Source organism: Athene cunicularia (genome assembly GCF_003259725.1).
Source record: "Athene cunicularia isolate RWA chromosome 6 unlocalized genomic scaffold, athCun1 chr6_part1, whole genome shotgun sequence".
Lineage (NCBI taxonomy): Eukaryota > Metazoa > Chordata > Aves > Strigiformes > Strigidae > Athene > Athene cunicularia.
In genome coordinates this window covers 15,699,332-15,716,198 of record NW_020799105.1, presented here as the reverse complement: position 1 = coordinate 15,716,198, position 16,867 = coordinate 15,699,332, and the positions used below count along the sequence as shown (strand labels likewise).

Genomic DNA, 16,867 nt, shown 5'->3' with positions numbered 1-16,867 from the left:
ACTAAATTGTATTCCTACAATAGTACTTCAAGTGTGCTTACTGATTTTAATTCCACAGCTGGCTTCCACACCATCCAAACTCTCTCCACTAACTTATGAACTAAATTACAAAGCTCCAGACTTGGATTGTTTCAGGCCCTTCTCACACTGAGGCACATACAATATGAGCAGAAGCTGTAATGGCTCTTCACTAAAGATGCTGGGAGTGACACACTATGCCCTCCCCATCTGCACATCACTGTTTCTGACTACATTTTTCTTTGTGCAGCTTGTCCCATCATTTTTTTTTCCTCCATAATAAGCTCTAACTTTAAGATAGTAAGTGCTCAGAATCATGCTCTGGACATATATGCTTGTGATCAAATATAAAAGAAACCTGGGCTCTGAGTTTCAGATGCTCTGAACCCCACTTACTCTGAATATCTCAATAATTCTTATCCTCCCTTTCTCTCTGTAGATTTCTTCCTTTTCTTACCTCATTAAGGTGAAAAACAATATGATGATCTATGAACAGAAGTATGTGCAGAGGGTCTATCAGCAGAAACATTTGCTTTAGCTGTCTACACCTTACACAAGGTTTTTGTCTAAACCATGGAATTACAGTAGGACTAGTGTGTTTCCTTTCTTTTTCCAAGAACAGGTTTATAAAGTTGAGTGATTGATAATATGCAAATTGTGGGAGAATTTAGAGAGAAAAGGAATCTCACCAATCCAAGATAATGTGCGTTCAGCAGCTTTCTGCAGAAGAACTAAAAAAAAGCTAGACTGCTGATTTCACTACAGTTCAGCAAGATAAAGATCATACACTATAGAGCTGCTCCTGTGGCCCATGCTTCACATCAGGTTGTGTATATCTAGAAGTTTCAAGTGAATTTTGTGGCCTCTACTTACAAGCACAGTAGATGCCTATCTAATGTGTCAGTAACTGCTTTGGCTCAGGCATACTGCATAAAACCAGAGAATGGAATCTTACCAATTTCCTCAGGAAGGTGTGTGAGAAGATTCTCTCCAAGCCCAAGGTGAGTCAGATTGGTAAGGTGACCAATGCCTCTGGGAAGGGTGCTCAACTGATTATTAGTCAGAACCAATTTCTAAAGGTGAAAAACACATTTTTAGAAATTAAGTTAATTACTTTTGCTTCAAATGACCGCAAGAAACAAGATATATAGCTGATAAAGTGATGGGCTTTAATCTCCAGCATTTGAACAAAGCATTTTCTACCCTTCAACATTTCAGACCTCTACTAAGCACCACTAAATGTAAAAGTAAAATAGTGCATAGTAAAACACATGCCTAAATATAAAAGCTTTCATGAACATGACTTGTTCAGTAGTACTCATGGTACAACAGTTAAACTTATCAAAATTTGTTTGTTCAATATTAACTGATAAATCTGGGAAAGAATTAGTGGGGACAGACTCGATGAAGTCACACAAGATTCTTAACTTTTGGTTCTATGTCCAGTCCCAAATAATTTCCCTCATCAAACTAGCTGTAATTAAATCAGTATGGTGTAAAAAAAGGATGTAAGATGTAAGATGTTTATCTTGGCTAATTATTGTTTCACCTGCAGATCCTTGAGGTAAGCTATTTCATTTGGCAAGGATTCCAGTTTGTTTTCCTCTAGATCTAACTCTCGGAGTTTCCGTAGATTTCCAATTCCATGCGGAAGTTTCTTTAGGAGATTGTTTGACAAGATAAGAACCTAAAAAAAAGACAAAACAACCAAACACACAGAATTTCAGCAACACAGTAAGTAAATAACAAATTAAGACAGGATCTCTTTATATTTTCAAGTAATGAAGTCCAAGATTAGCCTACATTTAAATTATGGAAGCAAACTGAAAAGATTAGAAGAAGGTAAATCAGTGATTAACATAATTTTTTTAAGACTAATGATACAAATACATCGATTTATGACAGAATTCTGTCAAATGTTGTTTTACATAGTAATAAATGCAAAGTAAAACCAAAGAACACCCTATTTCTTCAAATGACCAAAGAAAACCAATTTCTTCCTGGACTTCCCTATCATTTTGTTACGCTTCCAGATAGCTATCTCATAACCACATTTTATATTATTTGCTGTGCTTGCCAAGTCCTCTTTAAAAAGCGTAATACTTCCTCTTCTCCCAGTGTCCCTTTGGTTAGGAGCAGCAGCAAGTAAACATACAGAGCAGTGCACCTAAGCAGAACACTGCACAGGTATCCCCTGGCTTTCCAAAATGGTCTCCTATCAAACACCTGTCCCTATTACAGTGTTATCCTCTTGGTTTTCTCCACCTTTCTAATAAATACTCTAGATTCAAGAAATATATCCTTATTTGCAATGTCAGTTAACAGAGTTATTCATTATACCACAAGGAAGTTAACAGCGTTACACTAGCATACCATTTTTCTTGCAGTCCTTAGAAGTAATCAAGCCTCATAACAACACAGTGAGTAGTAAGGTAATTAATTACTGATTAAACAGTGCTATTAACTAGTTATTTAACAAGGCACACCGAAATACAAGGATGTGGAAGAGCAGCCAGTGTGGACCTTCATCCTAGCCACACAGAACCCCCTAAGCCAAGCCAGCCAAGGTTGCAAATGCCTGGCTTCTACCAATCCCAACTCTCACTAGCTTCATGTAATGTGGGAACACCAAAGGCAGGAACAGGATAGAAAGCAAGGCTAAAATCAAAGTGAAAATCAAAACTAATAAAAGCCAAAGTCTTAGCATTAGCACAAGAAGTATTTTGGTGGCCCTCCTTTATGCGCTACGATATATGCAGAATGGTAAGAATAGCAATGTTTTAATTGCGTATCAAGAAACAAAGGCAGGAACAGAAAATATTAGCTACATGCAAGGCAGCTGACTTAGCACTACTGTGGGAACCTTCACTTTTATATAAACACTGCCCAAATAGTTCTTTGTATTTGAATCTTTAATTACAGAGAAAAACAGTGCTACGAGGTTTGCCGACCATGCAGCTCTCCAGCTTTGGCAGCCAGCAGACCACCAGCAAATCCAGCTGTTGGAGGTTACTAACTTCCCAATCACATCAATCACAGCCTTAACTTAAAGGGAACCAGACCACTAAATAGCTATTACCCCGACATACAATTCTGCCCCAAACTACAGGAATTATTAATAATTCAGAACAGCAGTCACGCGGAAAACTTGCAATTTCAAATATGCCATTTGCTGTTTTACTTTAACAGATTTTTCCCAGCAACTTCACAAAGGCTACGAAGTCCCCTCAACTGCCCGGACAAGCACCTCTACCTTTACGTCCCTCCAAGGCAATTAAGTTTGTCTCTGCTGATGGTACCTTGGGAATAGGGCACACATCAGGATTAGTTCACAGTTTCAACCTACAAGTTCTTCCTGCTAAAAGGCTGAGAATTCCCACGTGGTTGCCTACAAGGTTCACAGCACTACATTGAAGCCACTTCTGGCTGTAGACCATTTAATTACATTTTTCTGATCCCTGCTGTTTCCATACTGGTCTCTCCAGGAATCAACTGAGTTCAGTGCCATTGCATTTATAACACTAACTTTCTCTTGAGAAAAATTAGAACTACATAGTTAAAAATATATATGTAGTTAGTCCTTTGTGCAGACACTCATCTAGAGCCTAAAGAGCAACATTCAAAAAAGCTGTTGACTACAACCATAAACAGATGCAACACATTAAACAGCATACATACACATATATATTTGGCTTTATTTGACCCAAAAATAATATTACTTAAACCTGAAGTAGAAAATGCCTATTTGCAGGGATTCACTTAGCTGTTTTGTTTATACTTTTCTCACCTCAAGAGAAACAAGCCCAGATACATCCTCAGGGATTTTTGTGAGCTGATTAGTCGCTAAGTTCAGTTCTACCATACTAGTCCAAGTCCCGAAGTCCAAGGGGAGAGAGGTCAGCTGATTGTCCTGTGATTTAACATATCAAATATTTAGGGTCTGCACTTGCAAGGAGTTGGCAAGGCATCTGAGAGATTAAACAAACTGCTTACAAAATACTTCATAAAAATAGTTGATAATTAAATTGGAAGAATAAGATGTAAATAACTGGCCACATATTTTTTAAATTCCTCCAGACTTAATAAGCAATCCCAACCTAGAGTTATAGAATTGACTCTGTGTTACTAATATGAACTGAAGTGGAAAAATTCTTAAAATTTCATGTGTCCAAGTAGTTAAAACATTTTTTTGTACCTTCTTCGCTGAGTACAATGGAATGTGGGGAAAAAATAAGAACAGAAAACACACCATAACTTACAAAGATGCTATCAGCAACACTGGAATCCTAAAAATATATGGAGTTTGCTTAAAAAAAAAAAAAAAGCCCACCACACACAAAAAAAAATGAACAAGAAAAAAAAACAAACACAACACAAAGGAAATACACCTTAATGGCTCAGAGTGAAAGCATCTGAAATGAATCTGAACATCTTACTGCTCAAAATGCTGCTACAAAATTTTATCTAGACCAGACACCACAAAATCTAAAAACACCCCAGGTCATATAAAGTCCTGGTAAACATGCAAAATTACAAACAGGTATGTGATTAAAAAAATGGTCTTAATGCAAATTGAGAATCCATTTGTGCCAAAAAATATTCTAAAACAGTAGCTGAGCCTAGATACTGATCAAATATTAGTTTTGTTTTAAATAATTTAAGAACTTGACACAAACCCATTCATAGAAAAACATACTCTCTTTTCCCTAGTTCTCTTCACTTTAAGTGTACCTAGCACAGACTTACAGGTTCTTTTTTGTGCTCTACAGCTACTGCCAAAAGTCTCCAAACTTAGGTTTTGAAAGAATCTATTCAAAAGATATATTTTACATAATTTTCTTTATAATCTAAACTGTAAGGGGGGGGGGGAAGAAATAAGCTACACTATATGTTCACATCCCACATGAATATTTAAGAACTTTGCAAGCAACTTTCTTATTTTCATTGTTCAAACTTGAGAAAATGTGACAAAAGCTTAACTAACAAAAATAAAGACAAATAAGTAATAACCTTGATAGTACATTTTTAAACTAACGCAGAATTGTTTCTATATGTGACACCAGCAGTGTCCACTTCAGCGTGATAAATTCATTCCTTGTATCATTAAGTTTGCCAGAATTCATGGAGCAGCAAACAGTGCTCCTCATTGATTTTACACACAGTAGCATGTTTCTGTGCCTTACCTTCATGTTCAGCTTACTTAATACTTTAGCTCTAGAGAAAATTCCAAAGGGGATTTTATTGATGCGGTTGTGCTCCATATTGAGAGAGTAGATTGTGGAGAACTGGGACGGGCCACCCACGGGATAGGACTGGAAGCAGTTCCTGGCCAGTGTTAAACTAGTCAGTTTGACAAGGCTGGATAAAAGACCCTGTAGAGAGAAGAAAACCACCCAGGAACTTAAGACAGATTTATTTGAATACATCTCTTTTCCCTCATGAGTCTCCTTAGAAATGTTTTTTCCCCCTCAAGTTCACCCCCTTAAGTGTTGCAAAACACATAAACCAGTGTTAAATTTGGTTAAACTTCCATCAGCAACAACCTCTGCTCAGAGTCATCAGTCTTTACCTTATTTACTCCTTTCTCCTTACATATTTCCAGACACAGAAAAAACAAAGATATCGCATTTTAAAGCACAAGTTTAGGTGGCTTTGTAACTCTCTTCTCCTCCAAAAGGAATTTTTTTATTACCACATGGCTACACCGTGGGCAGCTCGGAAGGTCACGGCAGCAGCGGCTGGCAGGCGCAGTCAGCAGCGTGTCCATCCGGAGCTGCGGCCCTGGCTCCGGCCGATGCCACCCAACTGTAGCTCGCTCAGTTCTGACCCCTGCTCACAGTTGAGAGTGTGGCCCAAAGAAGTATCAACTGCAAACAGGCATTTGATACTTACAGTACAAATCTTTACTAATTTAATAAAAATCTATATTGTGATCACATCTGGTAGAAGTTTCCTTTTTAGGCTGTAACCGTTTCAGATAAACAGACTGGACAGAGAAAAAGAACAGAAAGGGAAGGGTTTGGAAATTCTAGGGTTTTTTCCCCATTTTCAAAATATTCCTAAATAGTTACTACTCCACCTTTTTGGTTTTTTCTCCTTTAAGGAATGAAAAGCAAGAAGCTTGGAGTTAAACTGAATAACAGTGGCTTCCCACTGAATCCAGAGTCTCATTCCACTTCGCAATCTAATTAGATTCTAAAATCTCAGCAGTGCAGATCTCAGAGTTTATCTGTTAGCTACGTGCCAAGCACGTTGCTGAACTGTTGGCATGAATAATGAGATCTAAATTACTGCTGAAGTGTCACCTTTGCTTATTACTATGCCAACTTGAATTCAGCCCTATTTGCTTAAGTATTACAGAAACTGGAGATTTATGCGTGGTATTACATACCATAAATAATGCAACATCTGCAATCAGGAATGAACGGTAACAAGATAATGATTTCAACCACATTTCTAATGTCAGTATTTCTGGATTGCAATTCCAGTGCTATATTCACTGTAAAAGCTTTAAGAACATGGCTTTGCTGTTCCACCAGGAAAGCTTTGGCTACTTTTCTAAATAGTTTATTAACATTATTGTAAATAAAACAGGATCAAATAGGGACATGTCTACATGTCACGGCTAAAGCTTTAAGGACTGAAATACAATTCTGGGGGCATCTCAACAAATATTAGTGAAGCAATTTTCCCCCTAAAGATAAAATATTGGATCTTCAAATCAGTATTAATCTAACCTAATCATTAACTAGTATAATCTTTGATTAGGAAATACTGCTTCTAGCTACACTTTAACAGCTATTCTTTGTCCCAGAGTTAGACAGTCCCTGAGCTCTGTTACAAACATGCTCTATTGCTTCAAATGGATTTTGGCATTTCAAAAAGACATTTTTGAAGTCTGCTTCCATACAAAAAATATTAAAAATATGTTAGCTAATACACTCTAATAGCCTAGAGTAATTAAACACATTTGAAGAGAAGCAAGAAAGCTCTGGCAGTAGAAAGGGAAAAATGCTCTTATATCTATGAGAGGCAGTGCTGACTTCTCCCAGCCCATCCTTTTAAGATAAAATATTTATTAGGCATTGTGTCAGCAGCTTCAGCTATGTTTCTTCTACAAATACAGTTCTTTGTATTATAGCACAGAATGTTTTACTTTAAACAGATTACAGTATAAACTATACACTCCTGCAAGGTAGCAGCTTAAGTGTTAATATTGTCGGCAAATATACATGAAGAAGGCAGCAGAGTCATAAAGAGTTTCGGATTATGACTGAACATATTTTAAAGCAAGTAATCATCCTTCACATTAGCTTTTTAAAATTATACTGTAGTTGCTTTTATAATATGTCTGGGTGGGGTGGGCTACCTCAGCTCTCATCTTAAAGGCAGCCTGGGGGCTTTCACTCAGTAGTATTTTCTTCAACAATAGTTTTACCCAAACATTTATTAAATTATCTGTTTTCAGTCTATCATTGCTGAGTTCAGAAATTTATCTGAAGGAGTTAGCTACTTCACTTTGTTACTATGAATACTTTGCCTAACTCCAAATGCATTTTGATTTCCTTCTATGTATAGTTTCCTATATACCTCTTTAGATAACATTTTAACTCATTTTATACTAGTAATGTATACAGCATAAGGAATAGGGATGACAGTTTAGGAAAGCACTTTGGACCATCATTAAAGCAGAACAGAATATAAACTCTATGTTGTGTCCTGAAGTCTTCACCTCAAAATGTTCTAAAGCAATGGAAGAAATATCCAAAACAAGAATCAATTGCATGAGATTTTTTTCTGCCTTTTCTTCCCAGGCACTAATGTTTCAAGTCAAACATTTTTCTCTAAATGCTTACTAGCACCAAAAGTATACAGTATGTAGCCAAGCATCTCACACACTGCTGTCCTGACAGTCTCAAGAAATTACAAAAATGAAAAGGTTTAAAGGTATAACCCAGCAGTGTAAATGGTTTCAAAGTCTGCTGACATCAAAGCTGTATTTAAAAAACGGTCTGCAACCAACTAGCTATCCAGGACTGTGAAACTGGGAGTCCACAGGAGCATGTTTCCAGACAACTCTGGAGAAGGAGTACACAAATACTGATGCACTGAGGACTAGGACCTTCTGCCTCTTCACCCCAGAGCTACCAAAGCACTCCATTCAGTGAATGTATTAATTGAAAAGAATGACAAGGTGGCTCCAGAACTTCTAACTACAGGCATGTTCCTTGGTCCCACACTAAGTTTGAAGCAAGAGAGACCCAGCTAAGATAATCAAGTGCAGCAGCTATGAAAAGAAAAGCAAGAAAACAGATTTCTCTTTCTCCTGTGATCCTCAGAGTCATTGAAAACTGAAAAATGATACAATTTTTTTTTTTCATAACTGATGAAAGCAGTGTCAGTGAGTTGCCAGAAGCTATCACATTGATGTCAACAGCACACTTTTCCACATTAAAATGAGAATGCTGTGGTCAAGTAGTTGTGAGAAGCTTTACTCTCTCACTCTCTTAAAGGTCATTCTTGCCTCAATTACATGGGGAAAGAGATATCCCATTTTTCATTCTTGTACTTCTTCCCCACCTCCATGAAACAGAAACACTGATAAATACTTCTCTAGCTTGAATGGTGGGAACCTGTACTCCTTATTTTAAGTTTTCTAAAGAGATCAGACTGCAAATACAATCACATGTATTGCTCCCACTTTTGATTAAAGTTGTATGACATCAGTTCTTCTGTATTAGTTAGATATACCTAATCTGTACAGAATTGCAATATTTCACATTACACACATGTAAATTAAAACAAAGAGTATTCCTCAGAGTTAAGTAATTCCACATGTTCTAATCTCACTACAAAACACCAATTTCCTCCCCAATTCACTTCCTCTAACTCTCACCTCTGGTAAAGTAGAAATGTTGTTGTTCTCCAGGTTCAGTTCATCAAGTTCACTGCATTTTGCTAAAGACTTCGGAATTGCTGACAGCCTATTGTACCTCAGGCCAAGACGACTTAGACTGGAGAGATTTCCTACAGATAGAAAACAGGTATAAATATATCATTAGATTTACACAGAGGCACAGAACAATGTTAGACTTCAGATTCTTCTGTTGTCTCATTCTACACTTCAAACTTTTCATACGGTGAAATGGAGCTATCATCCCTAAACAGGAGATACACAGAATACAATGCTTTCCAATGCTGAAGTCAACCACGCAGAAGTAGATTGTGCATATTAAGGATTATTCTTAAACTGTATAATACGTTAAGCAAGCAAGGCATATGTCCTATGGTAGAAGTCCTTCTATCCTGACCTTTCTACCAACAAAAAACTCTTATCATTTTCCAGATGTCTCCAAAATGACTATTTAGAATTACAGATAGCATCATTCAATGCCATGACTCCTATTACCAGAACCTGGGCATACATCACACAGCTCAGGGTCCTGGCAAAACAATTTCCTCTACAGGGAAAAAAACCCGTTAGCCATTCTCCAAAAGCAACAAAGTCTTTAAAAAAAAAAAAAAAAAAATAGAAAAAAACCTCACCACCTTCCAAGTTTTTCTGAAGAATACTGAAAGTCTGGAGGAAGCACGCAAAAATCTGGACAATAGTGCATGTAAAAATATTTCCGAATATTGCCAGGCTGCAAGTCCCAGTTGATATGTATTTCTGTCAGGAGAAAAATTCTTGAGAAACTAGCAAATGGAAAATTTCTCATCTGAAGCTCCAACTTTTACCATCTAACAAGTACTCAAGACCCAAATCAACTGCTTAAGGATGTCTTTGAACTATATGGTGCTGGGGCATTTAGACTATCCTACAGGTAGTAAGACCTTGAGCTTCACTGAAAAGTCAACTGGCAAATAGTATAAACAGTGCTTAGTCTTCTGGCTCATTCCTATGATCAGAAAATGTGTCTCTGCACGTGCGGACATCACACCAGTGGAGCTTGTGAACAGATTCACACAATCAATCAGTTCCTTGAAAAACATTTGCTATTTTACACTCATTTTTACAACCACTCATGGCACAACACATTTGTTCTGCAAAATGAAGTAACAGAAACACACGTTAGAAAAGAAACAGAAGATTTAACAAATGGCAGCAAGAATAACCAGAAATAATTTTAAAATATGAAGGAAGCTTAGTATGTAAAGTCTAAATACTCATTAAATGAAGGCTATATTAATGTCTATGCATACGTTCTTATACAAAAGGTTACTGGAACACAACAAAGGAAGAAGTAAATGTAGTGTATGAAATATGCTTGGAAACAAAGGATGAAACAAAAAAAAATAGAGAAAGAAATTTAATACAAATGTTAAAAAGGGATCTGCTAGACAGAGGAAAATTCTCAACAAAAGTGGCAAAATACCTCTTTCCTGGACTTGGTCAAAATATACTGTAAGAATGACCCTACATCACTGAGTAGCTGGGAATGTAGCTAATAAAAACTCGAAACTGGGAATGTTTCATGATTCACTGTAGTGATTAAATGGAGATTCACAAGAGTAATGAAAGAAAAAAATACCCCAAACAACAAAAAAACAAAAAACCCCAAACAAAAAAATAGAACAAAAATCATCCACGTCTTACAAGTCAAGAAAGAGAAGAGGATGAATTTTCAGTGCATATCTGATATTTAGCTAAGAAGCTTAGCAACAAATTTCACTTAGAATTATCAATAACTAAACAAAAACCAACAGGTAGCCACCTGGAGTTGCTGAACTAGTAGTATCTCCCATTGGGATTTTTATTTATATTTTTTAAGTGCTTTCCGTGTGAACAAGTGTTAGCTTTTGCAGAAGCAGCAAAGAAAGTCTTCCCTTAACCAAAAAAAAGCATTTAAAATCCAGGGCTATTAATATTGCTCTCCAGTGCATACATCATTTTTTCAGATTAAATCCTACAGTGCATATACACACTAACAAGAATATCTAAGACCTACTTTATTCCTACAATCCACTAGTATAAAAATGCACTTTTCTACACAATGTAGCTATTTCATGCTGTATTTGGTGAGATCTGGCATTGTTGGCCATGTAGGAAACTGGTCTCACTTCACACGATAGACACCTTACTGCAAGGCACCAAGATCATAAGGATTTGCCATTCCAGGGATGAACAAAGCACATCCTGACTACATGTCTCTGAATTGTTATTTAATGCTTTACTAACAAAACAAATTACAAACTTTACCAAAGTAAGATGATCTCAATCTACTATTCTTTTTCACTACTTAAGCCTTAAGCTAGATGCTGATCTAGATTTTTCAGGCAAAGAGAATGAAGGGGGATTGGGTCTAGCAGACAGCATGATGCCAACTGTTGCTTAGCAATACAACGTCGCTATGCCGATTCCCAGATTGTAAGCACAGGTTGTATGTATATGGCTCTTCCTATCAACAACGTGGCATTTCAGAAAAATGAAACAAGGCAGCCATTAGAGAGAGTCAAACTGTACCGTAATTTTCCATGAGAGAAAGACATACATTGGCTATCTTCATGGCATTATCAGAAAGGAGGCATAAATAGCAGCTCCCAGTAATTTTTTTCTTATTGTACGTAGCATTTCTCAATAGAACTTTATCACTGTTTCTCTACGAGTTATCTTTCTCCTCCATGGGAAAGGCATGCAAAGGCATAACAAAGACACATACTTCATCCGCCAAATTCCCTGTGACTGATTTACATACCACAACACTAAATACAGTTATTCTTGAGAACAAAAGCAGCAAGATTTCAGCTGATGCTTCATCAGTAGCACCTCTCCCACTGCTCCTGGAAGGGTTGTCCTGCACCCAGCTGATGCAGGCTGTATGGGCCGCCTTCTCATTTCAAGCCAGAATTTATTTATAGCCAATTTATTTACATTTAGTCTTCTGTCAACATGACTCAGATACCTTTTCATTCTCATCAGAGTTCATACTCACACCTCATTGTGAACTCATGACAGTGAGAAACCCTTATCATTTTTTATCTTCACATGCTGACAAAAAAGGATGATCCTTAGAGCTCAGTGTATTAAAACTTACTTTCTTTTTTTTCTTTTTTTTTTTTTTTTTAAAGGAACGCTCAGTTCAGTGATGTTAATATTTGCCTCCATGGTCCACAGGCCAGCCACCAGGCAGCTGGCTAACCCACTCAGGCCTCCTCACCAGCTCTCTGACCACCAAATGACAAACTCCAGTTTATAACAGAAATTGGTACAAATTGCTAAATAGCACACCTTGTGCATTGCAGAATCAAAAGTGATCCCATTTACAGCTCCCTGAGCTCAGAATTACCTAGTATTAAGAGCTGCTCTAGAGTGCTTGCACTCATCTGCATCTTTTCCAGTTCAGCTGCTGGTTTCTGAGATAGCACCATCCGCTGATGTGCTGTCAAGTTAAGTCTAAGAAATGAGGCAACGAACATAACAACTGATCACAATCAACTCAATCAGGCAGTCATCAGGACCATTTGTGGTTGTACTTCTGACACTGAAACTGTACCTCAGCAGTACCTGCAAGGGGCTGCTTTAGAGGAAAAGTGACTCAGAAAATGCAACTCTAGATGTTCATGAACATGACAGTTTGATAACCATAACTGAAAAGCAGCTACTAGCAGGAAAAGCAACAAGCAAAACCCCTTTCAGCATTTTTTCTTAGGGAGCCCATTACAAAACCTCTTGTAAGCTCAACTGTCCCATCCATTGGTACTTCTAAAAATACGGTACTAAAGCCTGACTAAGCCCTAAACTTATGCCAGGCCTTAGAAAGTCACTGAAAATTTGCTCATTTTTTTGGTGTGAACAGTCACTCTTGGGAATCAGGTTACAGTCACCTTGATTCAGGTCCATTTTCTCATGAGCAAAGCATACAAATGCCCATCAGTGGGCTCCACTTTGCCCAGCTCTCAGGTTTGAAGTAACATAAGTGCAGAATTCATAATGACTTCACTGGAGTGACTGCACGTATCTCAAGGCTAGCTATTTAATCCACACAGAAATGAATGAAAAATTACTTGGAAGCATGCAAATCCAGAAACATTAAATCAGACTCAGTTACTATAAAAGGGACTCTAAATACATGGTTTAAATTAAATTCTTCATCAAAGGTACCTCAAAAATATTAGTCAGAGAAAAAACAGGTGTTTGCCAATCTCAAAACAAACAGAAGACTGGAAATACAGCAGAAAATAATGCTTAGAAAACCACACTTTTTAGAAAGACCACCTGAAGTGGTTCTCCGAGTAGGAGCAATATATCTCTTTCTTGATTATTTCAAAATAAGAGAAAAAGGAACTGGTTTGGTCAATAATATGAAGAAATCCAAATCCCTAATTTAAAGTTCTACTAGTGCTTCTAAAGGGAGTGACAAATCCTCTCTTCTGAGATTTACCACACCTCTTCCTATCCCTCCTTTAGTTAAAATAATCCTTCAAATTCCCTATCTTTAGGTGAAGGGTTATTACTTACTGCAAAATGTTACTGCAAAAGATGGAATAATTAGTCTGTTTTATATAACTTAGTTCATCAAACTACTTTGCTATCAGGATCAGTTTATTTAGGAGAAGCATTAGATCAATTTGAAACCTGTTCATTAAAGAAAATTCTTCTGCAGATAATGTTAAAACCACAAATTGATCTTACAAGAGCTGTGCACCTCAAAACCCCGTAAGATTGTAATCAAAAGCATACACGAACTTCAGCATGCAATAGATAATTGCAAGAACTTGCTACAAACGACATGGCACTATTAAGTATTTCTGATGATCTAAGTTCTGTAAATACTCTTAGATCTTGATTCGACTAGACTTTGCACACAATGAGTAGTCACCTATTAAATAACATGTTTTACATGACCACACATTATTTCATAGACACAGTTCATTTAATTCACTGAGGGATCTTCTAAGAAAGATAAAATGCTGTTTTGCATACAAAAGGTACCAGATTTCATTTTTTAAAAAGAGTACATCCAAAATTAAAAGTTTAAAAAAAAAAATCAAACTTGATGCTACTTTTTTTTTTTTAAACAAAAAACCCCACCAACAATAACAAAGAGAATAACAAAGATGACAATATGGAAGAAAAAGCCAAGAGGTTCAATGAGTATATTACAAAGCAGGTGGGACCTAAGGGCCTTACAAGAGTTGAAAGCTGTATAGGAGAGACTAGACAAGCTAGAGGTGGCCAGTTGTGGATAGAGATTAAATACAGCATTCAAATATTTCAGCAGTGCTCCTACCCTAGAATAGCCATAAATCAGAAGATGCCTGTATCACACTTTGTACTTACTATATATTAGTTTTTCCAGATGTCGGCCATACTCCATGACAATTGTTGAATAGTTTCACAGATTTTTAGGTGAAAGGAGCTGTTGACATGTTTAATCTAATCTCTCGTCAGAAAGCAAACCATTTCCCCTGATAGCTGTAGAGTAAAACGAAAGGCTTCAGATAAACCGTTTTACCTTCAATTGCATTCTACAAGCAAAGATGATGTCTGCCAATGTCCATCACTGTGACAGTGTGAAGTGACTGGTCTGGCAAGACATCCTGAAGGTGATCTCAGTGAGCATGATGCAAAGGAAAGCAGAACAAAACCCCATAGTCTTTACTCATCTGATCTGGGGGCAGCTCTTTCCTAAACCAAACCCTATAGATTTGCATGAATGTAAACTCAAGTCACAAATCAATCATCTGAGAGGTCAAATCTCTTCCACAACCTGCAGAGCTGGAACACCCCTAATGTTTAACATGTTCTGGCTAAAGGCTGATGTTTTAGAAAACTTGGGAATCAGGAAAGATAGGGGATGAGGGAGGGAGGGCAACTGCTTGGGAAAAGTGCAGGAGAAGAGAAGAGAATCTCTCCTGACCATTGCAACTAACTACCAAAGACAAAGAATGAAATGTAATTATATTCTTCCAAATAAAAAGTTATAGTTGAACACATACAAAGTTTGACTTATGAAGTCCAGATTTTACTTATTTAATAGTAAAGTGATTTTTAGCGTATTTTAATTTTTCTTTTCAGCCACCAATACCTCCTGATATACCAGGCCAGTGTAGGAGGCAGGTTCAGATTCACAAATAACAAGGGTCAGCAGTGTCCATAATTTTTTATCTTGCTCAAATGAAGTGCATTATCCTCCTTACACAAAGCCTATATTCTTATTAAAAGTCTATGTATACGTCTTATATGAAGTCTAGAATTCTCATAAACATGTTACCTATTACAAAGCTACTTAACATGAATTTAAAATTAATCTCTACCACCTTTACTGGTTTAAATGCCATTTGAAGAGAGTAGATTCCTCTCTATTTTCAGTCTAACAGTATCAACCAAAGACAGGTTTTCCCTCATTATTTCAAGATTAAGGCTAAAGCATGACCATGTCAGCAGTTATTTATTTTTCAACTCTAATTCAAGACCATAATCATTGCCGACTGCATATGTGAGATGCACACAAGATGCTGGCAAAACTTGAGTGACAGAGGCTCAAGTATCTGACATGCACCACACACAACACCTGCAGAAGGTTAGAGAGCACAAACTCTTAGTGACTGTTTCTGAAACTAAGCTATGAAAATTCAATTTAATTTAGCATGCATTCATCAAAATGCATGTAACTAATAGACCTGCTTGTCTTGATCCTGACGTGTTCCTTTGAATCACTCTTTCCTCGTGCCTGCTTCTTACATAAAGAAAATAAGAATATGGACTTTTTCTTTCTGCAGTGTACAAATCATTCTGAAAATGCTGAGCTGCAGTTATAATACATCTGTACATACCTCCACATCTGATGCTATGTACATTCACTAAAATAAACTGTCCCCATCCTAGTTTTACCAGGAAGAATATCCAACCAAAACACAAAATAAAAAATACTTTAATAAATACATATCAAATCAATAAACTAACTCAGAGGTAATAAGCCAATAGAAGCTAGCCTAACTTTTAAAGAAAAACAGTATATACATATTTAAGTATATCAGGCTTGCATTGGAGGTTTATTTATTAAAGCAAAAAAGGAAGCTATAATTAGCTGAAAGTGATACAAAAATATAAAAAACACATTGCAACAGAGTCAAAGGCAACAGTTGGGACTTATTTTGGGCTATCAGTGAAAGTATTGCATTTTACTGAATTCATACTTCATACGGTAACATAAAGCAAGTAAAATTTATTTAATTTAATTTTTCATTGGTAGCCTTATTTTCCTTTTCAACTGACAACAGAAAACCTTTCTGTGAAATTAAAGATTTATATAAATGTAAATCACATTGTAACAGTTTATACCTAGCTGGCAATTCAGAAAAAAAACACTAACCTTTCCTAAGTGACAGATGCATTTAATTTTTTAGGTCTGCCCTACTATATAGAGTAAATACATAAAATGTATAACACATGAATATACATTTATAATTTTAGCTAATTAAGGAATGTAAGAATTACTGTATGCAGCCCAGAGATCCACCTAGTATTTTTCTCTCCAGAAAAAAGTGCCCAACAGCAGAAACAAAGAGAAGAACCTAAGAAAAGGGGAAAGCACACCCTGAAACTTCCTCAAGAGCTGAGGGAAGATTCAACAGCCTGCAGCTCAGCAACTTCCTGAAGCAACTGATAGACTTTTCTTCTGCATAATTGTCACATTGCCCTGTGAGCTTTTAGCATCTATAGCAACCTGTGTGAACACTACGGCCCAGGTGTTCCCTATCCATCTCATGCAGTACATTCTGCTTTTACTCATTTGAGGTCGACACCTCACAACTTTGCTTTATCCCTCCTGTTCTGCCATTAGAATAGGCAGTGAGCAGTCACTTCCCACTTACCCTCTCCTGACACTCACTATTTTCTAGACAA

The 16,867-nt window shown here is 36.9% G+C and overlaps 1 protein-coding gene across 1 annotated transcript in view; it reads right to left on the bottom strand.

Moving 5' to 3' along the window:
- SHOC2 (SHOC2, leucine rich repeat scaffold protein) overlaps nt 1-16,867 on the bottom strand; it is a 42,485-nt gene that overhangs the window by 5,601 nt on the left and 20,017 nt on the right. The window contains exons 3-7 of the mRNA XM_026851382.1: nt 8,915-9,045; nt 5,202-5,390; nt 3,806-3,928; nt 1,568-1,705; nt 974-1,091 (exon numbers count right to left, since the gene is read on the bottom strand). Coding sequence (XP_026707183.1) covers nt 974-1,091; nt 1,568-1,705; nt 3,806-3,928; nt 5,202-5,390; nt 8,915-9,045 — 699 coding nt within the window. The remainder of the gene's footprint in view (nt 1-973; nt 1,092-1,567; nt 1,706-3,805; nt 3,929-5,201; nt 5,391-8,914; nt 9,046-16,867) is intronic.